Source organism: Mauremys reevesii, linkage group 25 (genome assembly GCF_016161935.1).
Source record: "Mauremys reevesii isolate NIE-2019 linkage group 25, ASM1616193v1, whole genome shotgun sequence".
Classification (NCBI taxonomy): Eukaryota; Metazoa; Chordata; order Testudines; family Geoemydidae; genus Mauremys; species Mauremys reevesii.
Window position 1 is genome coordinate 12,259,189 of NC_052647.1, and position 25,973 is coordinate 12,285,161.

At 67.1% G+C, this 25,973-nt stretch overlaps 3 protein-coding genes across 5 annotated transcripts; 2 read left to right on the forward strand and 1 right to left on the reverse strand.

Moving 5' to 3' along the window:
• Window positions 1–509: 509 nt before the first annotated feature.
• KRI1 (KRI1 homolog) lies at window positions 510–12,131 on the forward strand. The gene is made up of 19 exons (XM_039514071.1): window positions 510–658; window positions 960–1,024; window positions 1,356–1,461; window positions 1,985–2,087; window positions 2,685–2,736; window positions 3,123–3,172; window positions 3,454–3,550; window positions 3,785–3,859; window positions 4,534–4,658; window positions 5,565–5,691; window positions 6,098–6,193; window positions 6,642–6,812; window positions 7,910–7,985; window positions 8,426–8,529; window positions 8,690–8,831; window positions 9,167–9,297; window positions 9,790–9,854; window positions 10,370–10,465; window positions 11,120–12,131. The coding sequence occupies exons 1-19, from the start codon at window positions 577–579 to the stop codon at window positions 11,544–11,546; spliced, it is 2,190 nt and encodes a 729-aa protein (XP_039370005.1). The 5' UTR covers window positions 510–576; the 3' UTR covers window positions 11,547–12,131.
• A 504-nt stretch (window positions 12,132–12,635) lies between these two features.
• On the forward strand, window positions 12,636–14,740 carry LOC120391241 (galactosylceramide sulfotransferase-like). Its single transcript, XM_039514713.1, has 2 exons — window positions 12,636–12,736; window positions 13,636–14,740. The coding sequence occupies exons 1-2, from the start codon at window positions 12,636–12,638 to the stop codon at window positions 14,738–14,740; spliced, it is 1,206 nt and encodes a 401-aa protein (XP_039370647.1).
• An 860-nt stretch (window positions 14,741–15,600) lies between these two features.
• On the reverse strand, window positions 15,601–24,846 carry ATG4D (autophagy related 4D cysteine peptidase). 3 transcript variants are annotated; one of them, XM_039514082.1, is made up of 11 exons: window positions 24,717–24,846; window positions 22,983–23,283; window positions 20,117–20,200; window positions 19,531–19,704; window positions 18,691–19,024; window positions 18,401–18,465; window positions 18,009–18,157; window positions 17,366–17,444; window positions 16,820–16,896; window positions 16,615–16,734; window positions 15,601–16,147 (listed from the first exon to the last, which is right to left on the reverse strand). In XM_039514082.1, the coding sequence occupies exons 2-11, from the start codon at window positions 23,197–23,199 to the stop codon at window positions 15,974–15,976; spliced, it is 1,473 nt and encodes a 490-aa protein (XP_039370016.1). In that variant the 5' UTR covers window positions 23,200–23,283; window positions 24,717–24,846; the 3' UTR covers window positions 15,601–15,973. The 3 variants fall into 3 exon arrangements, with proteins under 3 accessions (XP_039370016.1, XP_039370014.1, XP_039370013.1); XM_039514080.1 differs by having other exon boundaries at window positions 22,983–23,286; window positions 24,717–24,834; XM_039514079.1 differs by lacking the exon at window positions 24,717–24,846 and adding an exon at window positions 23,664–23,780 and having other exon boundaries at window positions 22,983–23,286.
• Window positions 24,847–25,973: the final 1,127 nt, after the last annotated feature.

Below are 25,973 nucleotides of genomic sequence, written 5' to 3' on the forward strand. Positions count from 1 at the left end.
TTTTCCCGGCTGCAGCTCCTCACCCCCATGCCAGGCCCCTTTGTTCTGTCTTTGCGGCATCCCAGTGATTTGCTCACCGTGGGGTGAACCCAAACTGTGCATCTCTCCCCCCAGCAGAGTGTGCCACAGACCCCAGGCCCAAATCTCTTTGGGCCTCAGTTTCCCCATTTGTACAATAGGGATGAAAGCTCTGCCCCACCTCCTGGTTATGGCACTCGGGTACCACAGGGGTAAGAGCCAGAGAACTACCCCAGATACAGAGGTTTGCTAAGGGGCACCTGGCGCTGGGATAGTCGGGGGGGGGGGACTGAGGGGCACTGGCAGAGATGGGGGAGGGGATGTCCTGGGGGGGTTCTGGTTGGGGGTGTTTGGTTGGGGAAGGAGGTGGGGGGGTGTCCCAGGCTCTGGTGGGGGGAGCAGGGGGTGGGGACACTTCACCGACAGCTCCAGGTTGCTGCGGTCCCTTTAAATGTGTGGGGGTGGGGCTGGGTCGCCGCCCCTGAGCCCCGCCTCCTGGCCTGCCCACGTGCTTCCCCGACCCGGAAGTGCCCGGTGCCCACGTGGTGGGCAAGGAAGATGCCGGAGCCGGCGCTGAAAATCAACGCGGGCTTCGCGGCCCGCTACGGGCGCTACCGGCGGCGGGAGGAGCTGCAGCGCCGTGAGCCGGGGGCGGGGCCTGGCGAGGGGGCGGGGCCTGATCCCAGCCTGGGGAACCCCCCACCCAAGGGCGCCTTTCCCCAGCAGGGGCCTGTCCCTGCAGCCCCCCCCCCTTGCATGACATCTGCCCCTGCAGCCCCCCCCGCCCTGACCCAGAGACCCCCCCCCCGCTCCTTCCATGGTCCTGGAGGAGGGGATTGGGGGGGCGAAGTTGGGGCGGGTTGGGCACCTGGGGGAGAGGGGAGGAGGTACCCACAGACCCCCCAGCTCCCCGCTAACCCCACTGCCTTTGACCACCCCAGTGCAGGATCGCTATGGGGCCGACGAGGAGTCCAGCTCGGAGTCGGAGGAAAGTGGGGACGACGTGGTGAGCGTGGGATGGAGGCTGGGGGTCAGCGGGCCTGAGAACGGGGAGCGGCTTCAGAACAGGACTCCTGGGTTCTATCCCCAGCCCTGGGAGGGGAGAGAGGGCTAGTGGGTCAGGGCAGGGGGCTGGGAGCCAGGATTCCCCCTGACACTGACTGGCTCTGTGCCCTCGGGTGAGTGACTTCCCTGCTCAGTGCCTCAGTTTCCCCCTCTGTCCTGTGGGGATAATGCTGAGCTGCCCCTTGGTACCTTGTGGGGTGGGGTCCGTGCTAGACACAGTGCCCCAGAAAAAGGGGGGGGGTCACTGCTGACTAATTCGCTGGTCCTGGCAGGAGCTGGACCCCCTGCAAGACCGAGATTTCTACCGCACTCTGGCCCTGCTGAAAACCAAGGACCCCAGGATCTACCAGCAAGACACCACCTTCTACAGCCAAGCAGGTAACGTCTCCCCCTCCCATGTGTGCCTCTGCTGTGCACCCCTCCCCCTCGCTCCCTGCCCCGGTGGCTCCCCCCCATCAGAGCCGCAGGGTTGGCGTGACTCTGTGGTGCTGCCAGGAGGAAGCATTGTCCGAGGTGGGTCCCGCTGGTCACAGTAACTCTGTTCCCCTTGCCCAGCTGTGCCGGGGCGGGATGGGGACTGGGACCGCTCGGGGCAGAGGCACGGGCCTGGCTCCCATGGGCAGCCCGCCACGTTGCTGTAGTAACCCAGGAGGGGCACGCTGCATGGGATCCCCTTCCTGCCCCCCCAGCTTAATTCCCAGCTGGGACCCCTCCCCCGCTGCCTTTACTCCATTCCTGAAGTCCCCACCCCCAAGGCCATGGCTGGGGTCCCCGACCCAGGAATGCTGGGCTGTGGCTCCCCGATCTATGGGGACGCCCTTCTCAGCCTGCAGGACACCCGCACGTCCAGCTGCCTCCCCTGCACTCCCCGCGCTGAGCTGGGCTGTGGCTCTGTTCTCAGATTCTTTGTCAGAAAGCGGGAGGGAGGCAGCAGCTCCGAAGAGGAAGGAGAAACCCATGTACCTGAAGGATTACGAGAGGAAGGTGATCCTGGAGAAGGAAGGGTAAGGAGTGGGGGCTGGGCTGGGCCGGGCGGGGCTACGGAGGTCTCTCGAGGGGCGATTTCATAGGGTTTAAGGCTGTTTTAAGTGGCAGCAGGACGCTTTGTCCCAGGTCAGAGCCCTGATGTGCACTGACCGATATCTCGTCTCCAGCCAAGGCCAATCTCTGATGCTTTAGAGGCAGGCGGGAGGGGGACCCCACCCCAGGATATATCTGTCTAATTGTGCACTGGGAAAAACATCCCTTCCTGCCCCCTGCCAGCGACTGGCTGAGGCCCTGAAACCTGCGATTGAATTACAGCCCTTGGCTTAATGCAGAGCTTCAGGTGTTGGGTGTGTGTCGAGGACAACGCGGATGAGGGGTTGGCCTCCCTCTGGAGCCTTCTGGCCACTGGCCAAAGGCCCAGGACTGGTGGCCCCGTCGCTGAAAGGGCAGTGCAGAGTTTGAGGGCTCCTCCTCCGGCAGGCAGCTGTGGGTCTGTGGCAGTGCTGGCATAGCCGGGATTGGGTGCTTGGCCCCTCTGCCGATGGCGGCTGACATGGTGCGGGGGCTGCGTAAGGGCTGAAGCTGCCAGGTAACCAGTTTTCTTCCTCTTCCAGCAAATACGAGGAGGATGAGGAGGACGAGGAAGCAGCAGCTGAAAGACAGAAGGTGGGGAGGGGTTTGGAAAGGGCCTTTTCAGGTTGTGTGTGGGGCGGGGGTGGGGCTGTTTCTCTGCCCAGAGAGAGGGAGGGAGGAGGTGCCAGGGAAGCCTTCCCCCTACAGAGCCTGTTGTGCTTCCTTAACCCCACCTGCGGTGTCAGTGGGACGTGGGATTCTCCTCTTCCTGCCCTATGTTGTTGCACCAGAGCTGCTGAAAGACTGCTGGGCCCCACCCCAGAGGTGGCCGCATCTCAGTGCCAGGAGAGGGAACCTTGTATAAAGAGCCTCCATGCCCCACCCCAGAGGTGGCCGCATCTCAGCGCTGGGGGGGGGGATCCCTTTGGGGGTATGGAGACCGGTGCCAGGTTTAGCCCTCTGTTTCCCTTGCTGTGCAGAGAGCCGCCTCCCAGAGCTACGTTGAGGAGCAGAAGCGAATCAAGGAGAGGTGAGGGGGAGGGCGGAGTGTGGGGCACAGGGTGGGCGTGGGTGACCAGGGTGGGTTCCTGCAGGGACCCACCAGACACGGGGGTCGCTGGGGGGATGGGCTGTGACCCCCATAGGGGTAGGTGTGCAGCAGCCGCCCATTGGGGAGGTGCCGGCTGGGGGGCTAGGGGTGCCCAGCACTCCAGCCAGGCAGCACTCCAGCCTGTGGTCGTTTGGGGTGGTGGCCGGTGGCTTCGAACCCCGGTTCCCGCTGCTAATCCCGCGGCGTCCCCGTCCCGGCAGCTTCCGGCCGTTCGTGGCAGACAGCGACGGGGAGGAGAGCGCGGGGGAGGGCGGCTCGGCCCTGCTGCAGAAACGGATCAAGAGCCCGGAGGAGAAGGTGGGTGACTGGGGGGGCTCCGGGTCCTTGGGCCAGTGGGGGTTCTGGGCAGAGATGGTTCCTGTGCTGGGGGGGGGTCAGGCGGCTGGGCTCGGGGGCTGCAGTTCTGGGAGCTGACTCCCCTAGGTGAGGATCTCGGCACGGCGCCTCCTGCTGGGCTGGCTGGATGCGGGGGCCGTGGGGGCTGCGCAGGCGTCCAGGGTGCTGACGGGGTCTCTGCTATCTCCTCCCCAGGCGCGAGAGGAGGAGGGTTATGTCAGCTGGCTCAAAGGGCAGGATTCGCCCCCGGACCAGCAGCTCGAGGACTTGGTAAGCGGGCGCCCGTTCTCCCCCGGCCAGGTGCTGTCGGAGCCCCGGACCCCAGGGCCAGCGCCCCCTGTGACCTGCCCCTGGCTGCCCGGGCTGGGCGCGGCCGGTGGGGGGGGATGCCTGGGGGCCCCCTGCTGGTGGGTGAATAGGATCCACAGCCAGTGTAAACCCAAATCGCGCCCACCAGCCCCTGGCCCAGCACTTCGCCCTTTGCCCAGGGTGCCGGCGCTCCAGCGTCTCCCCTCTGGAGAGTCCATCCTCAGCCACGGGCAGGAGGCTCCTGCCGGGCGCCGGCCCCTCCGGGCTCTGTTCTCTCTCCCTTGCGATCTCCTGGGACTGCGGCGCCCCACGGCCAACCTGTGACGGGCGCCGTGTGGGTCGGCCCAGCCTGCGATCCGCTCCTGCCCGCCCCCATCTGCCTGCAGCTCTGGCTCGGCCCGGGGGCCCGTCTAGCCTGGGATCCCGGCTCGGACAGGAGTGGCACCAGCTGCTTCAGAGGTGGGAGCGGGAGGCAGAAATGGGATTGGCTGCCCCTGGGGGAAGTCCCTCCCGACCCACGTCAGTTAGAGCGTTGGGGTCCTGCCCCAAAGCGAGAGGGGGTCCTAAGCCCCTCTCCCAACCTGGCCTCAGTCAGCACCTTGTGGCAGTGAGTTCCGCCGGCTTCTCTCCACCAGGCCCCGCTGAAGGAGTATTGGAGCGACCCCACGCTGGAGCCCGGGGAGCGCTTCCTACGCGACTACATCCTGAACAAGGGCTACCGGGAGGAGGACGAGGAGGACGAGGAGGAGGAGGAGGGAAGGCAAGTGCAGTGGGTGCAGCTGGGGAGCAGCTTTCCTGCCCTCTGTCTTTCCCTGCCGCGTGGGGCTGGAGGAGGGAGCCCGACCCCAGGAGCCAGATCACGAGCGGACCATGTTTTATTGGGTGGGGGTGGGGGGTCTCTAACTTGGGGGGCCTGGTTTGACCCCCTGTGCTGCGTGCCCTGCAGATCCAGTGGGGGTTGGGCCCCCAGAATCATGGCTCTGCACAGCAGCGCCCCCCGGTGGGCGGCTCCGCCCCAGCTGCGCCTGCCTGGACATGTGTCCTTTGGAACTCCTGGAGACCGGCCGCCTCTCCCATTGGCCAGTCTGGGGTGGGTGTGGCCAATCAGAGCAGGAGCTGGGGGGGGTTATTGCTGTGGCAGGAGGAGAACCCACTGGAACCAGATGGGGACGGGTGTGGTGGGGAGTGGGGGGCAGCCGTGGGGCTGGGAGTGTTGTGGGGGAGGGGGCTTCCTGGGGATAGCGGGCAGGGGTGAAAACATGGCCTGTGAGCAGAGGTCCCTGTAGCTGGGGCGGGGGAATCAGGTTACCCCAGGGGGGTGGCTAGTGCCTGGAGGGGCACCTGTTGAAATCAACATATGGGGCAAGCATGCGGCGCTGCAGAGTGGGGGTGACGGCTGCCAGCAGGGGGGCGCTTGGCCTTGGCCTGGGGAGGGCTAGAGCAGAGGGGGAGCCTGGGCTGAGCCCCCCCCCGCCCCCACTCTGTCCTGCTGCTCCCAGGCCCGGCTGATGCTGCTGGCTCTTAGCTCAGCCCTTTAGATCCCGGGGTCGTGGGTTCGATCCCCGGCACCGATGGCCCAGCCAGGGTGTCACGTCACCCCCAGGAGAGGTTCCGGGGGGGTTAGTTCCTGGAGACCCCCCCCCATGGCCTTGTTGTCTCTCCCCAGGGACCCCGGGGCCGTGGCGCCGCTGCGGCTGGAGGACTCCTCGGACGAGGGGGAGCTCTTCCTCAAGAAGCAGGAGGAGTTTGAGCGCAAGTACAACTTTCGCTTTGAGGAGCCTGATGCGCAGCTGGTAAGGGACCCCCCGGGTGCTGTGTCGCCCCCCTGCCCCCCCCGGGTGCCGTGTCGCCCCCCCCTCCGCCCCCCTCCCGGGTGCCATGTTCTCCCCCCCGGGTGCCATGTCCCCCTTGTGCCCGCCCCCGGGTGCTGTGTCCCTCCCCAGGTACCATGTTCCTCCCCCGGGGAGGGGGAGTGACTCTGGAGCCACGGGCAGCTGGGTGGGACGCGATAGGGTCCCAGGAGGGCGGTGCTGGGAGACCCCGCCCCGGCTGGAGTGGGGGCTGCAGTGTGGGTGCCTCCCATACTGTGGGTGGGAGTGTCCAGGCCGTGGGTGCAGGACGCCAGGGTCCCTGGAGTCTCGCCTGTGTGTGTGTGGGGGGGGGATCTGGTGGTAATACGGGTGCCCTGTCCCCCCCCAGGTGAGGACCTATCCGCGGACCATCGCCAGCTCGGTGCGCAGGAAGGACGAGCGGCGCAAGGAGAAGCGTGAGGAGATCAGGGAGAGGAAGAGGAAGGTGAGAGATGCCCCCAGTGTGGGGGGGGTAGAAGGGGGGGTTGGGGGTTCTCCACCCCTGGAGGTTGTGGGGCAGCCTGAGTCGCGGAGCTGAGTGAACAAAGACTGTTCAATGGGGGGAGAGAACAGGGGGCCCGGACGCCTAGGTTCTAGCCCCAGCTCCGGGAAGGGAGTGGGGTCTAGTGGTTAGAGCACGGGGTGGGGGCTGGGAGCCAGGACGCCTGGGTTCTCTTCCTGCTCCTGTCTCTGGTTGGTCTTTACCCTCCGTGTACTGGTGCCTCCGTGTACTGGTGTCTCCAGGGGCTGGTTCTATCGGACACAGAGTCTCTTGGGGGTTAGGAGCCGCCCCCCCCCCCCCATCTCTCTGTGCTGCGGGGGAGGTGGCGGAGGCATCAGCGACCGAGGGGAGCCCATCCCATAATAAGCCCCGGTCCGTTCCCCCCCCCCAGGAGAAGGCCCGGAAGCAGGAGGAGTTGAAGCAGCTGAAGAACCTGAAGCGCCAGGAGATCCTGGCCAAGCTGGAGAAGCTGCGGGAGGCGACGGGCAACGCGACCGTGGGCTTCGGGGAGCAGGAGCTGGAGGGGGCCTTCGACCCGGCCGAACACGACCGGCTCATGCAGGCGAGAGGCCCCCGTGCACCTGCCCTCGCCCGGGGGACCGGGATGCGCCCACCTCGCCCTGGGGGGCCTGGCGCCTCCTGGCCTGCGGCACAGCCCCCCGCCCTCCTACCCCCCACTGGGCCCTGGCACCTCTCAGCCCTGCGCCACAGACACCCCCCTGCCCCTCACTGGGCCCTGGCACCTCTCAGCCCTGTGCCACAGACACCCCCCTGCCCCCCACTGGGCCCTGGCACCTCTCAGCCCTGCGCCACAGACACCCCCTGCCCCCCAATGGGGCATGGCACATCTCATCCCTGGGCCACAGACACCCCCCCCCCCCCCCGGCTTCACCCCACTGGGCCCTGGCACCTCTCAGCCCTGCGCCACAGACACCCCCCTGCCCCCCACTGGGGCCTGGCACCTCTCAGCCCTGCGCCACGGACACCCCCGCCCACCCCACTGGGCCCTGGCACCTCTCAGCCCTGCGCCACAGACACCCCCGCCCACCCCACTGGGGCCTGGCACCTCTCAGCCCTGCGCCACAGACACCCCCCCCCGCTTCACCCCACGGGGCCCTGGCCCCGCACAGCCCGGTGCCACAGACCCCGCCCACCCCACTGGGGCCTGGCACCTCTCAGCCCTGCGCCACAGACACCCCCCCTGCCCCCCACTGGGCCCTGGCACCTCTCAGCCCTGTGCCACAGACACCCCCCCTGCCCCCCAGTGGGGCCTGGGCGCCTCCCGGCACCTCCTGGCTGGCCTGCAGGGACCTCCCCGCTCTCCCCATGGGGCCCTCGCATCTCCTGACTCTGCCACGCCCATCTGGGCTCCAAGGGTTAATGTCCCGTGCCAAGCCCAGCTGGCTCCCATCTGGCCCGGGCCCCATGTCCCTGGCCTGGCCTGACTCCTCTGTGGGTCTCCGGGCCGCATCCCCAGCGGCAGGGGGGTCCCCTCCCCTCTGGGGCGAGAGGTGCAGCCCGGCAGGGGGCTGGGGTGGGGACCTGCCGTGGGGGGACTCCTTTGTCCTGTCCCCCTGGGACTCCCTGCCCCGGGGGAGGAGGGATCCTGCCCCTCTCCGCCCAGCTGGTCACTCGGCTCCTTCTCTTCCCACCCCACAGAAATTCTTTGGGGCCGAGTATTATGGGGAGGCTGAGGAGGAGAAGCCGCAGTTCCAGGAGGAGGAGGGTGTGGATGGTAAGTAGGTGGGGGAATGTGGGGGGAGGACAATGGGGGGGCAGCATGAGACTGCCACCCCCCCTCTGTGCTCAGATCAGCTGGGGAGATCACTTCTCCCCCCACCCCCCCTCTGCAGGGGGAAGGTGATCTGATTTGCATATTCACATATGCAAATGAGACTCACTCCCTTTGGGAGGGGCTGGCTCCATAGCGCCCCCAAACTGCAAACGGGGCGGGGGGGGCAGCAAGGGGACATTGCATCTGAGCTTCCCCCCCATTCCTGTCCCAAACCCTGTGGGCAGGGCTGTTAAAATCAGCTGCCGCGCCCCAGCCAGAGGTGGCTGCCTCTCAGTGGTGGGCGGGGTGATCCCTGCCCCGGCTCATAGCTGGGGGCGTGGGGGGGCAGTGGGGGTACGAATCCGCTCCGGCGAAACCGTCTCTTTCCCCTTTGGACCCAGACGGCTGGAACTGGGACACCTGGAGCGGCCGGGCCGCGGAGGGGGGCGAGTGGCCGGAGGACGAGGGGAGCTACGAGCCGCACTGCGAGGACCCCGACTTCGTCGTACGTCGCTGGGGCAGAGGGAACTCGCCAGCCGGTGCTCAGACCCCGCTGAACGCCTGACGCTGGGGGCAGTGCCGGGGGACTCCAGCAGGGGGCGCTCCCGGCACGGCCGTGGGGCTGGGGGGCGTCTCCCTGAGCCGAGTGTGACCTGTCCCCCCAGATGGATGCGGATTACGACCCCCGCGGGCGGCCAGACCCCCCCCGGCAGCGGCAGCAGGAGGCGCCGAGGCTGCTGGGGAAGAGGAAGCGCAAGACGCGGTTCACGGAGGCCGTGGAGCGGGAGAAGCCCCCGTTCGACCCTGGTAAGGGGGGGCGGGGGGGGTTCTGCCCGGAGCCTGCTCCAGCTCCTTGGGCCCCGTCCTGCCCCACCCCACCGGGAGCCCCTGGGGGCCCCCCTTTGCCGCCCTCCTGCCCCTCCCGGTGTCCTCTGGGTCTGCCCCAAGGGCGTCCTGCGGCCAGGGGGCCCAGCCCCCTCTGGGTCCGCCTCAGGGCCCCCCCCAGCGGAGAGAGGGAACTGACCCGGGTGGGGGGGTCACTGGGGGTGCTGCCCTGGGCTGGGAGGGGGTTGCTGGACCAGGGAGCCCCTGAAGCCCCCCCACCCCCAGGGCTGTGCTGAGCCCCCCGTCTCCCCCCCCAGAGGAGGGCTCCTTCGAGCAATACCTGGACGAGTATTATCGGCTGGACTATGAGGACCTGATCGACGACCTGCCCTGTCGCTTCCGGTACCGCGCCGTGGTGCCCTGCGACTTCGGCCTCAGCACCGACGAGGTACCCGCCGCCCCCCGGTGCCCGCCCCTGCCCCACTGCCCGCTGTCCCGCCCCTGCCCCTCCCTCGCCCCGTCTGGTACCGCGCCGTGGTGCCCTGCGACTTCGGCCTCAGCACCGACGAGGTACCCGCCGCCCCCTGGTGCCCGCTGCCCCTTCCCCGCCGCTCCCCCGTCCGGCGCCCCTTCCCCGTCCGGCAGCCGCAGCCCCTTCCCTGCCTGGCACCCGCCCCGTGCTCCACCGGCCTCCCCACAGTTCAGGGCCCAGCCTGGCTTCTGTCCCAGCTCCAGGAGGGGAGTGGGGCCTAGTGGTCAGAGCAGGGGGCTGGGAACCAGGACCCCTGAGTTCTCTCCCCAGCTCTGCCCCGACTCTCTGACCTCAGGGGATCAATCCTGTCCCTTCGCTGTGCCTCAGTTTCCCCGTCTGGATCCAAGGCGGGTCCCTGCCCCTCCCAGGTCATGAACCCTCCCCCACTTTGCTCTCGCCCCCCGTCAGATCCTGGCCGCTGACGACAAGGAGCTAAACCGCTGGTGCTCGCTGCGCAAGACCTGCATGTACAGGTGAGGGGCTGGGGGGCTGCCCTCCCCTGCGGCGCTTGGGGGTGGGGTGGGGGATGGGACGGCAGCAGATGGGTCCTGGGCCCCCGGCCCAGCTGGGGGACAAGGGGTGCTTCAAACCAGGACTTGGGTTTGCTCAGGTGAGCAGGCAGGGTGAGCTGGAATAGGACTCCTGGGTTCTATCCCTGGCTCTGGGAGGGGAGTGGGGTCTAGTGGTTAGGGCAGGGGGGAGGCTGGGAGCCAGAACTCCTGGGTTCTAGCCCTGGCTCTGGGAGGGGAGTGAAGTGTGGAGGTTAGAGCTGAGGTGGAGGGGAGGGCTCGGAGTCAGGACTCCTGGGTTCTGTGTGTGCCTCAGTTTCCCTCTCCATAGCATTGCCGGATTATTGTCCATGTCCCGTTCACACGCTGCCAGGCTGATTCTCAGCCCATCTCCTCCAACTAGAGGCCTTGGAGGGTGACCCCTGGGTCCCTCTCTGTGGGTCAGTATCTGAGGCCTCCGACCCCGCGTCTCCCCGCAGGTCGGAGAAGGAGGAGCTCCAGGACAAGGCCGCCTACACCCGCAAGGCGCAGAACACCAGCAAGAAGCAGCAGGTCCTAAAGTCCCTCTCAGCCGCGTACGTACCCTGGGCCTGGGCTCCAGCAGGGGGCGCCAGCGCTGGGTCCCCCATGCTCCCGCCGCGCGATTTGAACCCTTCACCTGCACGGGAGCTCGTCCCTAACCACGTTGTTTTGGCTGGGAGTTCCCTTGGTTTTTAGGAGTCCCAGGAGGCTGCTGGATGCCCCCCCCCCCCCTGCACATTCTGTGGGGCTCCGGGGGGCTGGCAGCAGGAGGGGGTTGTACTGGGGTTTCAGAACTGAGGCTGCTCTGCAGAGAGCAGGGTCCCTCCTCTCCCCCCTGCTGCTTGGGCCTGTTGGGCAGTGCCCCCCTGCCAGGCTGGGAGGGCGGGGGGTGCCCCTGAGCCGGGAGATGCTGTGCTCACATGAGGCACCGGGGGTCGGTGGAACTCCCTGCCACATGAGCCCAGGGAGGCCAAGAGCTGGGCAGTGTGAAAAGCCTGGATGCTTGTACTTCTGCTGCCTCCTGCAGGGCGTCCTGCACCTTCCGCCGGAGACGGGATACCCGGCTGGATGGGCCCCTGGGCTGGCGATGCCCCTGCTCTCGGGGCCGCAGGCCTCGCGGGGGGTGGGTGGCTCTGGTAGGGCTGAGTTGGCACCATGCCCTAGGCTCCCCCCCAGATTTTCACCTGGCCCCTCTCCTTGTCCTGCAGCGCGGAGGCGGCCGGCAGGGACGAGACACGGCCCAGGCTGGGAAAGAAGCACCAGGACAAGGCGAAGGAGCAGGAGCCGCACGGCGCCGGCCTGGCTGAGTGCCAGGAGGACGAGGGGCCCTCGGTGCCCATGGCAGGGGCCCTCAGCCCCACCCTGCCCCCTGCTGGGCAGCCTGGGGGCCCGGCGGGGAAGGCCTCCCCTGGGCCCAAGGCAGGGCCGCGGCCGAGGCGGCGGGGGCGGAAGGGGCTGCTGCTGGGTGCCAAGGTGCGGGTGGGCGGGCGGGAGTTCAGCGGGCACAGGCTCCAGGCCTACGGGCTCAACCCGCGCCGCCTGCGCCACCGCCAGCTCCAGCGCCGAAGCAGGAAGCGGCCGGCGCAACAGACTCAGCGGCCCAAGGGGCCCCTGGGCAAAGCCCCCCGGGCCTGAGCCCCAGGCCTACCCTGGAACTGAGGGTGGGGTGGCAACTTCCCCCCCAGGGCCAGGTTTACCGCGCCCCTCGCCAGCAGCTGGGGTCACTGTCCCTACCCCTTCCTGCCAGCTGCGGACAGAGGCGGCGCTGCTCGAAGCCCGGACGCCTGGGTCCAGTTCTGGCTCAGTGCCTCAGTTTCCCCTGCTGGAGCTGGTGCTCAGTGTTTGGTTGCAGAGAGCGGAGCAGGGCCCGTTTCTCCTCCAGCCCCGCTGGGCGTTGTTCCCTTGTTTACAGATTCTGAAATAAACCTCGACCCGGTGCTCCGGCTCAGAGAGCAGCTTTCCTCTCGGGCCGGCCCGTGCCAGCTGCGGCTCCCCCGGAAACTCTGCTGCTTACCGTAAAATGGGCCTGTTCCCGCAGCCCGGGGTGGGCCGGGTCGGGCGAGCAGCTGTCCCCCCTCCCCCCGCAGAGCAGGGGCGGCCTTAGCCCTGGCAGCCGGTGTCCTCGGGGGACCCGCTAATGCCACGTGGAGCCGAGTCTCCAGCGCCGGCTCCAGGCGGCGCAAACTGAGCCAAAGCCGGTTTTTCTGGTGCAGAATTGCCTCGGGGGGAAGGCGGGGGGGGGGGGGGGTAGATCCTGCTTTTCCCCAGTTCCCTTGGGGGCACAGGGCGTCCTGGGCTGGGGGGCAGGGCCCTGAGGTGCGTTACATGAATTGGCCCCCCAGCTGGGCGAGCCCCTGGCCCTGTCCTGTCAGCCTGGCTGCCCCGGGCTAGGGCCTGTCTCTGGTCTGGGGCAGCCCCCGGTGCCGCCTGTGGCTCCCAGCTGCTGCTCCCCGGCCGTGCCCAGCCCTGGTGCTGTGGGGCCCAGCTGCCCTGTCCCTCCCAGCACCGGCCGGGACAGGGGACGTGCAGGGCTGATGGTGCTGCCCGGTGCCCGAGGCTGGAGCCGGGCCCTGCCTTGCCGCTCTGCAGCTAAGCCCCTGAGCCGCCTTAGCAGGTGAGGCGAGGGCGAGGCAGGCGGCCCTTGGCGTGCCGAGCGGTTTAAGGGGCCAGGGCAGGCGTGGCGAGGCCCCAGGCTGGGCACAGAGCGGCAGGAGTGCTGGGGAGATGGTCCTGGTTCGCCTGTGGTGCTCGGCGGTGCCGGGGCGGTGCCGTGCGCTGCTGCTGGCAGGGCTCCTGCTGCTGCTCCTCCGGCAGGCGGCCAAGCAGTGAGTATCTGGCACCTGGGGGGGGGCGTCGGGGGAGCTCAGCAAACCGGGGCAGCAGGGGCTGAATGTGGCTGTCAGCAGGGCCAGGAGCAGCTGTGGGTGCTGGGCCACGGCTCCCTTGTAATTCAGGGCCCAGCTCTTGCTGTGGGGGCAGGCTGGTTGGGGGCAGGCTGGGATGACACCCCCCCCCACCCCCCATAGTGCAGGCTGGGGTGGGGCCCAGGGTTCCCCAATGGCCACGTACCTCAGCAAGCAAAGCAAGGGGGCTGCTGCTTCAGGCTGCCATTGTGCCAGGCGCTGTACATGGTGTATTACTGTAGCGCCTGGTGCTGTACAGGGGGGGGGGTATTAAAGTAGCACTCGGCACTGTACATGGGGGGGGTGTATTACGGTAGTGCCCAGGCATCCCCCTCCCCATTGTACCAGGCACATCACAACCCCAGGACAGGCCGGGCCCCAAGGACTCCCTGGCATTTAGTGGCTGCTGGGGCAGTTCTCCCAGGCAGGGCGTCTCTCTCCCCCCCCCATCCCTGCCATGGGTGGGCCAGGCCCTGAGCCCCCCAGGTGCTGGCTGGGGCCCAGGCTGCGGCTGGCAAAGCCTGGCACCACCACGCTGACAAGCGGTGCAGGGTCAGGGTGGGCACCGGGTGCCCCCGCTCCGGCCTTGCCAGCAGGCAGGGCAGTTGTGCCCGCAGGCCCTGAGGCTGGGCAGGGGCTAGGGAGATTTACCCTGGAGCCGCACAGCCAGGGCCCCAGGCTGGCGCTCAGGACACCGGGGTCCTCCTCCCCTCCCCCGCTCCTGTCCCCCGCTCCTGTCCCCCACAGACTCAGCGCCGTGGGGCTGGGCCTAACCGGGCAGCATCTGGGGTCCCTCACCTGCCCCCTCTCTCCCGCCGCAGGGAGGTGGGTAGAACCAGCCCCCCTGAGCCGCTGCGGGGGGAGGGGGAGAGCGCCGGCCGCCCGCCCCCCAACGTGGTGTTCGTGAAGACTCACAAGACGGGCAGCAGCACCCTGCAGAACCTCCTCTTCCGCCTGGGCGAGCGGCACAACCTCACCGTCGCCTTCCCCCGCTACACCTACCAGTTCGCCTACCCCCAGCGCTTCGCCGCCGCCTTCGTGGAGCCGCTGCCGCCGGGCGCCGCCCGCTACAACCTGCTGCTCAGCCACCTGCGGCTGGCGGCCGGCGAGCTGCGCCGGGTCATGCCCCCGGACAGCCTCTACCTCACCATCCTGCGCGAGCCCGTCCGCACCTTCCAGTCCGTCTTCGCCTACTACCGCAGCACCGTGCCCGCCTTCCGGGCCCTCGCCAGCCACCCCCGGCCCCTGGCCGCCTTCCTGCAGGCCCCGGCGCGCTACTACGACCCGGCCGCCGCGGGCAACGGGCTGGCCAGGAACCCCATGGCCTTTGACCTGGGGCTGGAGGCCGGCGGGGAGGAAGGGGGCAGCCAATGGGACCGGGAGCTGGAGCGGCTCAACCAGACCTTCCAGCTGGTGCTCATCGCCGAGCACTTCGACGAGTCCCTGCTGCTGGCACGGGAGCTGCTGGGGCTGCGCCTGGAGGAGCTGGCTTACGTGCGGCTCAATGCCCGCCGGGGGGGCGGGGACGAGGCCGAGGCCTTGGCCCCGGGGCTGGCGCGGCGGATCCGGGCGTGGAACTGGCTGGACGTGCGGCTCTACCGGTACTTCCAGGCCGTGCTGTGGCGCCGGGTGGAGCGCTACGGCTACACGCGCATGAAGGGCGAGCTGGAGGCCCTGCGCTCGCTGCTGCAGGAGACCCGGGAGACCTGCCTGGCCGGGGACGCCGTGGGGCCGGAGGAGACGGCCGACGAGCTGCGGCCCTGGCAGCCCGACACCGCCGCCATCCTGGGCTACAAGCTGCGGCCCGACCTCCCCCCGGCCCAGCACGCCAGCTGCTACCGCCTGGTGCTGCCGGAGCTGCAGTATCACGCCCGCCTTTACTACCGGCAATACGGCAGGGAGCTGCGCGCCCAGCCCGCTGACTAGGGGGGAGCCCCAGAGCAGGAGGCAGCACAGCTGGGGCTGCTTCGCTGCTGCCCCCCCCCCTTTGCCTAGCTAGACTGAGCCCTTCAGGCCAGCGCTCGGGGGGACGGGGACCGCGAGCTTAGCAGGTGCAGCGCCCAGCCCGACCCCCCTCCCCTGAGCTGCCGTAGCTCACCCTGGAGAAGCTGGGAGCAGCCCTGCCCCCCCGTGTCACACGCGGGCCCCAGCTTTCGCCTTCCCGCAGGACCGTACACGGGAGGCCCAACGGGTGCCGGACTTCGGCGAGGGGAGCCCCCCCCCAACTCTGTCCTGAGCTGGGGGCACCCACCCTAAATAAACCAGGTCCATTCGAAACCAGCAGCTGGGGCTGATGTTCTGACGCCGCTGCAGGAGGAGCCTGCTCCGTTGGGCTGCCCCGGGCTGGGGGGTGCTGATGGGGGGGTGGGGAGAGCCTGCCCCCCGTGCCCCCCCCTACACAGGGCGCACATGGCTGGTTCCATTCCCATGCTAAAGCCCTCTCAGCCGGCCGCCACCCTACAAGCCATGGGGCCCCCGGCTGCAGCTTTCCACTGTGCCAGGGCTGGATCAGAGCAAGGGAGGGGCTGCCTGGTGCCCCCCCACGAGCCCTGTGGCTCTGCTCCCTGCCCTCCCCCCAGTGACAGCCGGGGGGGGAAGGGCCTAGCCCCAGGCTGGCTCGGAGGCCTAGTCTCATTCCCTGTGGTGCGAGGGCTGATGCACAAGGACGGGGGGCTGGGGGAGAGCAGTGCTAGGGTCCCCTAGGGGATACAGGCCTCCCCCCACCTCACAGGGTCAGTGCTTGCAGATGGCAGCTCCCTCTGCGGCCAGGCTGCAGCCGTGGGGCAGCCGGGTCCTGCCATGGCAGCCGGGCAGAGCCAGACTCCAGCTGGAAACAGCAAATACCCGCGCAGCAGTCGATCAGCTCCAGGGGGCGCTAGATCCTAGCGCAGTAACAGGCCCGGCCTAGGTGAGGGCACCGCTCTCCCCCGCGTGCCAGGGATTTATTCCAGTGTAAATCACAGCGTGCAGCAGGGGGCGCTCCAGTTCGCCGGCGCGTCCTTCGCCAGCTGCCTGTCCCCACAGGGGGCGCCCTCGAGCCACGTCCCAGCACCCCCTGCTGCACCGCCAGTGTTGTGACATGGTGGGCAGGGCAGCCCGTGGCCCCCGCCGTGTCTCTATAAATAAGTAATAAATAAGGGGGGAGCGGCTTCCCCCAGCTCACAGGAAGACGAACTCGTCCGAGGTGGCCGCCTTGGGCTTGCTGCGCCTGGGGAGCTGCACGGTCTGCTGGGAGAAGCGGGAGCACAGCTCGGCCAGCCCGTACTCCTGCGCCTGGCCCTCCGTCACCGTGAACATGGGGTACTTCTCCTTGGCCGACGAGGAGTTCAGCACCTGGGGGGCGGAGGGCTGGGGTCAGAGGGCCACAAAAGGGAGACAGAGCCACCCCCCCCTCGCCATATACACGTTATCTGCTTGCAAAATCCACGCGGCGCCCCCCTGCTCCCAAGCAGCACCTCAGGGAGCCCCTTTGCTGCAGGCTTGGGGCCAGTGGCGGCATCAGCCCCTCGGCTTGGCACGGCGGGTTCCGCATGGGCACGCATTGGGGGAGGAGCACGGAGCTGCCCTGCCCTGACCCGCCAGGATCCAGATACTGAGGCGGGCTTGAGTCTCCGCCAGTGGCAGGAGGCAGAATCCACCCGGCGCTTTTCCCAGGCAGGTGCCCACACGCACGGCGCCGAGGCCAGGCACCCAGGGGCTGCGGCAGGGCTACGGCCAGGGCGCCCTGGGGCCGCAGCAGAGCCCCCCCGGCCGGTCCCTACTCCAGCCGGCACCAAGGCATTGCCCGCTGCGGCCATTACCCTGGTCAGCTCCGAGCACAGCGTGTCCAACTCCTGCCCGTCGCCGGCGTAGAAGCCGATGGTGCAGCTGGGATCCATTTTGCTGAAGGCCATTTTGCGGGGTGAGCTGCAGTGGAACGACTGGGAGAGAGAGCGTGTAGGCGGGTTACTCCATGGGGCCAGCCCCCGGCAGGAGCTGCCCCCCCGCCCCCCGGCTCGTACTGACCTCCAGGGGGAAGTTCTCCTTGGTGGTGTCCACGAAGGGCTGGCAGTAGTGGGGGTCCAGGTACAGCAGGAAGTCGTCTGGAAGGCAAGGGGGGGGCGGGGGGAGCATCAGCAGGAGCTCAGCAGCCGGGATCACACCGGCCCCAGCACCCAAAGCTCTGTAACTCAGACCCTGCTGTGGTGCCACATGGGAACTGTAGTTTGGTTCCCTCCTGTTCCCCCTTCTTCTATGGGCCAGGCTCCCCAGACAGACTACATCTCCCATGATGCACTGTGGCCAGGGACTCCCATGAGACAACCACCTCCCTGCACCAGGGGGAGACTGTGGTGTATCATGGGAACTTTAGTTCGATCAAGGAGCCGACCCCAACTACAACTCCCAGGAGGCACCGCAGCAGCGTTTCCGAATCAGAAACTGTTGTTTCCATTTTTTGCCAAGGGGCCGCAGTTTTCCCACGGGAAGAGCCGGTTTTCTGCCCAGCCGCTCCCGTTCTGCTGCCCCGAACATGCCGGGGACGGGCGCCGGGCAGGGCTTGCGGGCACGTACCTTGGTAGCCCACAAAGTAGAGCGAGTGCTTGGGCTTCCCACCGATGATCCCGATGCAGAGCTCCAGCTTCAGAAGCTCCTGGAAGGAGACGGAGATACGGAGTGGGGGGCTCAGCCGTGGCATTCACTTCCTGCTGCCCCACCCACGGCCGCAGCCCTGCCCCCAGCACGGGCCCGGCACACAGCAGGGATCCAGGCAGCTAAACGGGGCTGCTCTCCACAATGGAGCTGGACGGGGACGGCACCGAGAGGAATTCCAGGAGGACGGGGCCTCGGGAGGTTCCTACCCTGGGACCTGGCTCAAGGCAGCTTGACGTGCTGTGCCAGAGCAACTGGCGAGACGGGGACGGAGAGGAAGGATGGACACGGTGCTGACCTGGGAGACCCAGGGTCAATTCCCAGCTCTGACAGACTCCCTGGGGCACCTTGGGACCTCCCTTAGCCGCTCTGTGCCTCAGTTTCCCCATCTGTGCCGTGGGGATAATAGCATTGCCCTGCCTTTCGGAGAGCATTAGAGATTGGGACAGGCAGATACTAACGTGAGGGGGGGCTGGACAAGTACCCGAGACAGCCAGGGACTTCTGGACAAGTCCTGCCTCCCATTCCTTCCCCCACCAAGCAGGGCCCCCTGCCCCCGCCCTACCTTCACGCAGTCTACATAGACAGGATTGAGGGTTTCCCCGCCCAGGCGCATGGGCACCAGGATGATGACAGCTTTCCGCCTGGCGCCGGGATCCGGCATCGTCCGGCCGTCGCTCCCAGACACCAGCCTTGCCACGTCCCCCTTGTACACTGAGTGGGTCACCAGACAGAGGGGAGGGGGGTTAGTCACTGGCAGCCTGGTGCCACCCTAGACACCAGTAGAGTCTGGCTTCTTCTGCCAAGGGGGAGGGGGGGGTCAGATCCTAGCCTGGGGGCAGGGAGAGACCCCCAGCCTCCAGGTGTGATACCTGAGAGTCAGAGCGCCCCCTAGCCCGGGGGTCCATGGAGCACGTCAGCTTTCAGCCACAGGCTAGCCCCCAGCACAGCACTCACCTGTGCAGTCCTGAGATACGTAGACAGCCAGGCCGCTGGCTTCCGAACAGCCTTCGACCGCCTTCCTGCAGGAGATGGAAGGGAAGAGAATGAGCGTCCTGCGGCCTGGCCGCGCCCCAGCCCAGCGACTGGGATCAGACACCTGCAGCCCGGAAAACGCCAGGCGCCGCGGGGGTGGAGATCGCAGGCCGCAGGCTTGTGCTTCAGGAGGGCTCCCGTGTCATGCCCAGGGCCACCCCGGTGGAGCCAGCGTGGATTGATCCCCGTGCCGGGGGCCATCGTCTGCTCACCTGACAATGTGGGCAGCAATGGAGGGGCCGTACCAGTCCCCGGCTTTCTTCCCCGAGCTCCTGCCCAGCTCCACCAGCCGGTGGATGCCGAAGGGTGCCCGGGGGTGATCGGCGAACCACGAGACAATGGTGCGGTGGCTCCGCTCCTTCTCCAGCTCCTGCGGGCTGAGGGGGCGCAGCGGGGCCCAGATGCGCCAGGGGTCCCTGCCTCTGTCCACAGCGAGGGCAGGCAGCTGCTGCAGGCTGGCGCTGCCAGGCCGGGCGAGAGAGACGGGCTTCATGGGGTCCATCTCCACCAGGCTGGTGGTGAACAAGGCGTCGGGCCAGGTCCAGTCTAAGAGTAACAGGAGAGGTACAGGCAGCGTGTTCCACAAGCGTGCCCTGGACGGGGCAGGGTCCACGCATGGCATGATGCCAATACCCCTCTCCAAGGGCCAGAGCTCAGCCTGAAAGTCACTCGTGGAGTCCAGGCCAGAAACGCCCTGTCCACCTGGGAGGCCGACTCCTGGGTTCTGTGCCTGCCCCTGCCTCAGTTTCCCTCAGAAACACCCACCTGCGTTGTGAAAGGCCAAGTGCCCTAGGGAGGGGCTAGGCAGGGACACGACCCAGGGTGCTCCGAGCACCGGCTGCTCCCTCCACCCCGACCAGCTGAGCATGTGCAGTGTCTTGTGCCAGCTCTCGGGGCAGAACTCTCCCCTGGGGGCAGACGGTCCCATTGCCGCCTCCTGCAGGGTGTCGTACGCCCTCCCCACCTGCCACCCACCAGGGCCTCGGCACGGAGCCGGGAGCCCTGGGCACACGCTGGCCAGCCCTGGATTTCTGCGGTGTCCCCCCACTCACTCCTGCCGAGGAAATGCATGAGGAGCCCCTGGGCGAGAATCATCTGCCCGCTGCGCAGCATGCAGCCCCAGCCGCAGTCCGTGGTCCACATGGTGCCCTCCAGCTGCTGGAACTCCCGGCGGTAGGTGAGCCAGATGCGGGAGGCAAAGTCCTTCTGGAACCGCTCCACGTCCTCTGCAGGAGAGACCCCCCTGCCCAGTCAGCCACAGGGGACCCCCAGCCAGACATGTATGGGGGCCTCCCCACTCAATCACGGCCCCATTTCGGAGCCTCTCAGCGCTGCGCCATCAGCAGCCAGAGGGGACGATGTTCGCACGGAGCCCCCTCAGCAGGGCAGCGCTCTGGGCCAGGGCTCCAAACACTGGGGACGGGGGATTCCGCATCGAGCTGGGTGGGAAGCGTTTCACCCAACACAAGTGTGAGGTGCTGACACTTCTCTCCTCCCCGAACCGTGAGGAAGAAACCGGAACTGCTCCTTTTGGAAACGCCACAACCCCGCAGCTGCCTCCCTCCTCCCCAAGGCGAGAAGCTGGTGAAACAGCAAGGTGGAGCCATGGCTGATCTCGGAGCTAACCCGGCTACTCACCCTCCACCTCGAAGCAATAGACGTGGCCGAAGAGGTATATGGGGGACAGCTTGCTGAAGTTGGTTTTAGTCTTGACCGTCCATCCTGGGAGGGGAGAAGCAGAGAGACGTGAGCAGTGTCCTCCCGTCCCAGAGAGTAGCCAGCTCCTTCCTCCTGCTGAACCTCCCCAGCTGCCAGAGTCAATAACCCTCAGCTGTATGCACAAGGCATGGAGTCAGCCAGTGTACAAAGCTCTGATGCCCTGGCTGGCTGCCACGGGGCATTACCCAGGTGCTCCAGAGGTGCCCTGTTCTCAGCGTCACGTCCCGACTGCGATCAGGTCAGGTGGGCACCACGTACTCAGCTGGGGGCGAGGGGGGGAGAGAATCACTGGGGGTTGGGCTGACTGCGCCCGTCTCCATGGCTCTGGTTGTGTTTGCCACCCGCCTGCTTGCATGCCAGCAGCCAGGCCTTGGTGCAAAGCAAGCCAGAGCGGGTCAAGGGGCAGCTGAATCCTGCCCCGCAGCCTCCCCCGTCAAACCCAAGCCAGTCCCCTGGGCAGCTCCCTCAGGAACGCTCCGCTCCACTCGCTGCCTGCGCCATGGCCCTCCCACCAAGTCACTCTGCTGCTCTAAGCTACCGGCTCCAGCCCTTTGGAGGAAGTGAAACAGGCAACAAGCAAGAGCCTCGCCCTGAAATTCCCTCTGTGGGTGGCTCCAGGAGCTGCGATCAGCATTTGCCAGCAGCATGGAGCAGGTTGTTAGACGCAGCCATGCACTGATCTAGACCCTGGGTGGGGACGAAAGGGGTTGCTTCTTTCTCCTCCACTCCACTCTCTACGCTGGCTCCCTGGCTCCAGATCAAGGCCTCGGTCCTTAGCTTCAAGGGGTTCGCGTCTTGGCCTGGGCCCAAGAGATCCAAAAGACCGGCCAGAGCTCCGGGGACCGTGGTCGAGAGTGCCACTCCCCGGCCCAATGGAGCGCTGCGCCCTCGGGGTAAGGCTTGGCTGGGCAGCAGAGCGTTTTCCCAGGGGCCACTCCCTGACGGTGGAACAAACTCTGGGCACCAAGGGCCTTCCCAAACCTCGCACCTGCTCCAAACGCAAGGGGCACGTCTCTGACCTGCCTTCGCCAGCACAGAGCAGCAGGGACATTCCAACACACCCGACAGTGCTACCAAGACACGCCACCGCACGGGCTGCTCCCCGGGGTGGAGGAGAACTCACAGGCGACAGACACGAATCCCCCTGCTTAGTGCGCGCCTGGGAGGAACTGGGCTGGCCCAGCAATGAGCAGGGTCCGAGCCTGGAGCGAGGGCGCATCCGCCAGCTGGGGCCAGGAATAGCTCTCAGCTCGCACAGTCCGAGCTCTGCATTTCGCTCACCTGCTCCCTGCTCCCTGCGCACTACCAGCCCTCCATGGCCCTGCGGCACCCACCCTGCTTGGATCCTGGCCACTCCCAGGGCTGCAAGGCAGCGATTCCTTTGAAACACTCCTGCATTAGCCCCTCAGCCCAGCTGCTCCAGGGCCCAGGAGGAGGCGCCTGCTCCTCCTTAAGGCAGGTGACCTTCGGCCAGGGGCTCTGTAGGAGCACAGCTGATCTCCCAGCAGCCAGCCCCTGACCACCCAGAGCAGCGCAGGACACAGAGCTGCCGTTGTTGACATGCTGATGCAGCAGACGTTGCGAAGTTTATCAGCAAGATAAAGTGCCTCTCACAGGCAGGCAATAGGCTCCCCCAGGAGGAGGAGGGTAGGTCTGAGGTCAGCCCTCGATGCCCTGACACAAACAGAGCCAGCACTGGGGGGAGTGTGGGCTTTCCAGCCACGTCAGCAGCAGCCAGTGAGTTGGAGGAGCCTGAATTGACGGAGTTACAGGAAGAGAAACCTGCACTCAGCTGCGCTGGGGAACCTCACCCTCTCCGCTCATGGCGAGGTTTCTGCTACCCTGCTAGGAGCGGGACTCGCAGCTGTCCTGGGTAGAATGATAGGCCCAATCTGTAGCCATTAGCCTAGACAGTCCCCATTTTTTAGGGACCCTGCTAAGCCTGCAAGACACGCCGAGCACCGTTAGTACTACGGGGCCGTGGAGGCACCGACTGACTGATCCTTGCCACTCTCCTGGGCGGTGGGTGAGCCGGTCGACCGCCGGGGAAGACAGAGAGGGTTAAGTGACTTGCCCTGGGTCCAGAGCGTGTCAGTTTCAGGGCTGGGATTAGAACAGGAATTTCAAGGCAGACTGAGGAAAGTCTTCGGGGCGCAACACAGTTGGGGCTGAGCACGGGTGGTAGCCCAGCCTCCCAGCAGGGCCCCCTGGCTGGAATCCAGCTGGCAGGATTCTCACAAACATCAAGGCCTGGCTTGCTCATAGGCCTGGCCATGCCACAGAGCCTGTAGGCACCCGGGACGGGCTGCTCCCCTATGGCCAGGGGCAGGGACACGAGCACCAGGGGTACCGACACAGGAATCTACAAGACAACTGGCAGCTCGCAATGCATCGACCTGCCTGCTGCCCACAGACCAACAGCTGCCACCACTGGAGCTGCCGCTCCCCAGCTCGAGGGCTGGGGGAAGAGCCTTTTCCACACACGGACACTCCCTTTACCGTCACTGCACCAGTGCTCCTGCTGGCACAGGCCAAGCACTCCCAGGAGACTGGGAACAGGGGGAGTTAAAGCCCCAGGGACAGCACATTTGGGGGCAGCCCGATTCCAACACAGACAAGTGACTTCTAATCATTCTCTTCCCTGCTGGCCAAGCCGCCCCCGGCACGTTTGAAATCCCAGCACACTGACTGAGCGGTGAGTCAGAGCAGGACGCAGGTCTCCTTGCTCCTAAGGCCAGCACAAGTGCCTGTACCCAGCGTGCTGGGCAGTGCCCAGGGCGCTCACCGTATTTCACGTTGTTCCAGGCCGAGAGGAGCTTGTTCTTGATCTTGTCCACCTCGTCAGGTTCGCTGGGCTGGCGGCTCTGCGCTCCCCCTGGGAACAGCCCATTGCAGCTCCCATCCTGGCCCCCGGCCCTGGGGTTAAAGAGCTTCCTGCCATCTGAATGGCGCAGCTCGTCCTGGCTGACGTACTGCACCGAGGCAGGTGAGACGGAATTCATTGAGAAGGCGGGACGGGCGCGGACGGTGTTCTCAGGGTGGCGTGGCCGGGACGCCAGTGCACGTGCATTGCCAGGAAAGCAGAGCTGCTGAGCGACCAGAGACAAGGGGTTATTTTCAGGGAGGCGGCGACGTTCAGATGCTCACCGTTAGCACAGGGGGTGAAGGTCACACACACCCCCTCCCCCCCGCACCCTGTCACTTCCCCTAGGTCTGCACCCCACCCCTCAACGCCGCTGCAAGAGAAGGGCATTTCAACGAACAAATCCAGGCAGCAGGGCAGTAAGTCAGCGCAACACCCCAAGCCAGGGCAGCGCAGAGTGGTTAGTAGTGGGTAAGGCACAGAGGGAAGCCTCCCGTAACGTCCTTTCTCCCCACAGCCTTTTCCTGCCCCATGCCCTGCCCCACACCTCTCTCCAGCCTCACCTTACACCCACATGCCCCACCCCCACGGTGCTGTCCCCACTCTCTTTCCATACTTGGCACGCAGGGAGAAGCCGCTTCCTGCCACACTGGGTTGCGGGGGCCCTCTGAGAACTGCCAGCCCTGGACACCCTGGTCCTCCCATCACCTGAGCTCCCGCAGCTCCTCTGGCAGGGAATCCCTTCGTGGTCCCCTCCACGGCCCTGGCGCCCCCCAACCAAGGCCCTTCACCACCTCTCCGCCATGCAGCTATCCAGAGCGACCTCTCATAGCCCCGAGTCCCCCCCAGACACTGCCCATAGCCGAGACCTACCTCTGGCACCCCCCCAAACCTGCCCCAGCCCTGCTGCTCCCCATCCAGCCAATGCCTCCTAGTCAGCTCTGGCACCCCACAGCCAAGGCCCCCCCCAACCTACTAAGCCAGGAATTGCCAGAGATCCCCTGACAATCCCCTTACAGCCCAAACTCCCCACAGCCTAGCCCCGGCCATCCCCACACAGCCTGCCCACTGAGCCCCTCCAACCAGAAAAAACCCATAGCCCTGCCCCAGTACCACCCCCCAGGCCTGCTGGGGGGACTCCAGCCCCCCCCCATAACCCCGGCACTTCCCACCTGCAGCCCTGTCCGCAGCGCACCCCCCAGAGCTCAGGGCTTCCCAGACACCTGCCCCACGGCCCTGCTCCCCCACCACACCTGGAACCGCCCCACAGCCTCACATAGGACAGCCCAGCCCCCTAACCGCAGCCCAGCGCCCCCCACGCCCGGTCCCCCAAATACCCCCAGAGCCCCCCCGTGCCCGGCCCCCCAAGTAACCCCCCAGACCCCCCTGCCCCCGGTCCCCCAAATACCCCCAGAGCCCCCCCGTGCCCGGCCCCCCAAGTAGCCCCCCAGACCCCCTGCCCCGGTCCCCAAATACCCCCAGACCCCTGCCCCTGGTCCCCAAATACCCCCAGACCCCTGGCCCCCAAATACCCCAGAGCCCCCGTGCCTGGCCCCCAAATACCCCCAGAGCCCCCGTGCCCGGCCCCCAAGTAACCCCCAGAGCCCCTGGCCCCAAATACCCCCATACCCCCCCACAGCTCCCCCATGGCCCCACCTGGGGGGGCCCGGCCGGCTCCGCTGCTCACTCCGTCCCCGGGGGGGGCCCCGCTGCTCCCCCGCCTCCCGCCGCCGCCGCCATCTTAGCTGCGGGCCAGAACCCGGAAGCGGCCGGCCCCTCTCCGGGCGGAAGCGCTTCCCTGCCAGCGCCGTACGTCACCGGAAGTGGCGTTGCCAGGCGACGGGGCGAGTCGTTCCCGGCGCGGCTCCGGTGAGGGGTCACCGGGGTGTGGAACGGGGGAGGTCAGGGGTCACAGCGGAGGTCTCGAGGGGGGGGTCGGGGTCAGAGGTCAGCGGGTGTCAGGCGAGAGGTCACGGGCGGGTCATCAGGGTCTGGAAGGGCAGTAGGTGAAAGGTCACTAAAATAGGATGGGATGAAAGGTCAAAGGTCACTGGAGTTTAGAGGGCTTCAGAGATCACCCAAGCAACAGGGGTCAGGGGTCAGAGGACAGCTCAGATGGAGGGGTGAGGGGTCAGCGGTCGCCCAAATGGAAGGGGTCAGGGGTCAGAGGTCGCCTAAGCAGCAGGTCGGAGGTCGGCTTCTCCCGCTTGCCCAGGGCAGTTCAGTGAGCCGGGTGTCGCCAGCCCCACTGGGGTGCGACCCGCTCTCAGACCCAGCCCTGGGGCGCAGGGTCCCAGTGGGGAGAGAGGCCCCCTCCGGCGGCAGATCAGTGCTGGGTTCGGCCCCCGGGGCCCCTGAGTGGTTCTCACATTTAGGGTGCCCAGCCGGTCTGTGTCTGGTGCCTGGGGCCCCCGTCATCACGCCAAACATCACCATCAACACAGCCCAGCACCAGCGCGGGGAGACCATGGGGACGTCCCAGACACTGGCAGCAGCAGCAGCAAGTCGATGTTGTGCTTGAGGAGTCGAGGGCGCCTGGCTTTGGGGCACGTGGTGGAGTCGGCACTAGAGGGAGCCTGGCGTGGAGGGCAGGGCTGAGGAGAGGTCGGGGAATGGGAGTGTGTAGGAGAGAGGAGCGGGGTTCAATTAGAGTTGCCAGGTGTCAGGTTTTCGACCGGAACACCAGGGCCGCCCGGGGGAGGGCAAGAGGGGCAATTTGCCCCAGGCCCCGAACCCCACAGGGGCCCCCACCAGAGTTTTTCGGGGCCCCTGAAGCGGGGTCCTTCACTCGCTCCGGGGGGCCCGGAAAACTCTTGCGGGGTTGGGCGCAGGAGCTGCTTCTGCTCCCGGTCTTCGCTGGCGGGGGGGTCCTTCCGCTCCAGGGTGGAAGGACCCCCCGCTGGCGAATTACCG

Coding starts and splice junctions, on each gene's coding strand:
- KRI1 (XM_039514071.1), top strand. CDS start 577: ATGCCGGAGCCGGCGCTGAAAATCAACGCGGGCTTCGCGGCCCGCTAC. Junction 1,462..1,984: donor CACCTTCTACAGCCAAGCAG/GTAACGTCTCCC, acceptor CTCTGTTCTCAG/ATTCTTTGTCAGAAAGCGGG. Junction 8,832..9,166: donor GAAGCCCCCGTTCGACCCTG/GTAAGGGGGGGC, acceptor CTCCCCCCCCAG/AGGAGGGCTCCTTCGAGCAA.
- LOC120391241 (XM_039514713.1), top strand. CDS start 12,636: ATGGTCCTGGTTCGCCTGTGGTGCTCGGCGGTGCCGGGGCGGTGCCGT. Junction 12,737..13,635: donor CTCCGGCAGGCGGCCAAGCA/GTGAGTATCTGG, acceptor CTCCCGCCGCAG/GGAGGTGGGTAGAACCAGCC.
- ATG4D (XM_039514079.1), bottom strand. CDS start 23,765: ATGGGAGGACCAGGGTGTCCAGGGCTGGCAGTTCTCAGAGGGCCCCCG. Junction 20,201..22,982: donor CTGGAACAACGTGAAATACG/GTGAGCGCCCTG, acceptor CTCCCCTCCCAG/GATGGACGGTCAAGACTAAA. Junction 17,445..18,008: donor TCTATGTAGACTGCGTGAAG/GTAGGGCGGGGG, acceptor GTCTCCTTCCAG/GAGCTTCTGAAGCTGGAGCT.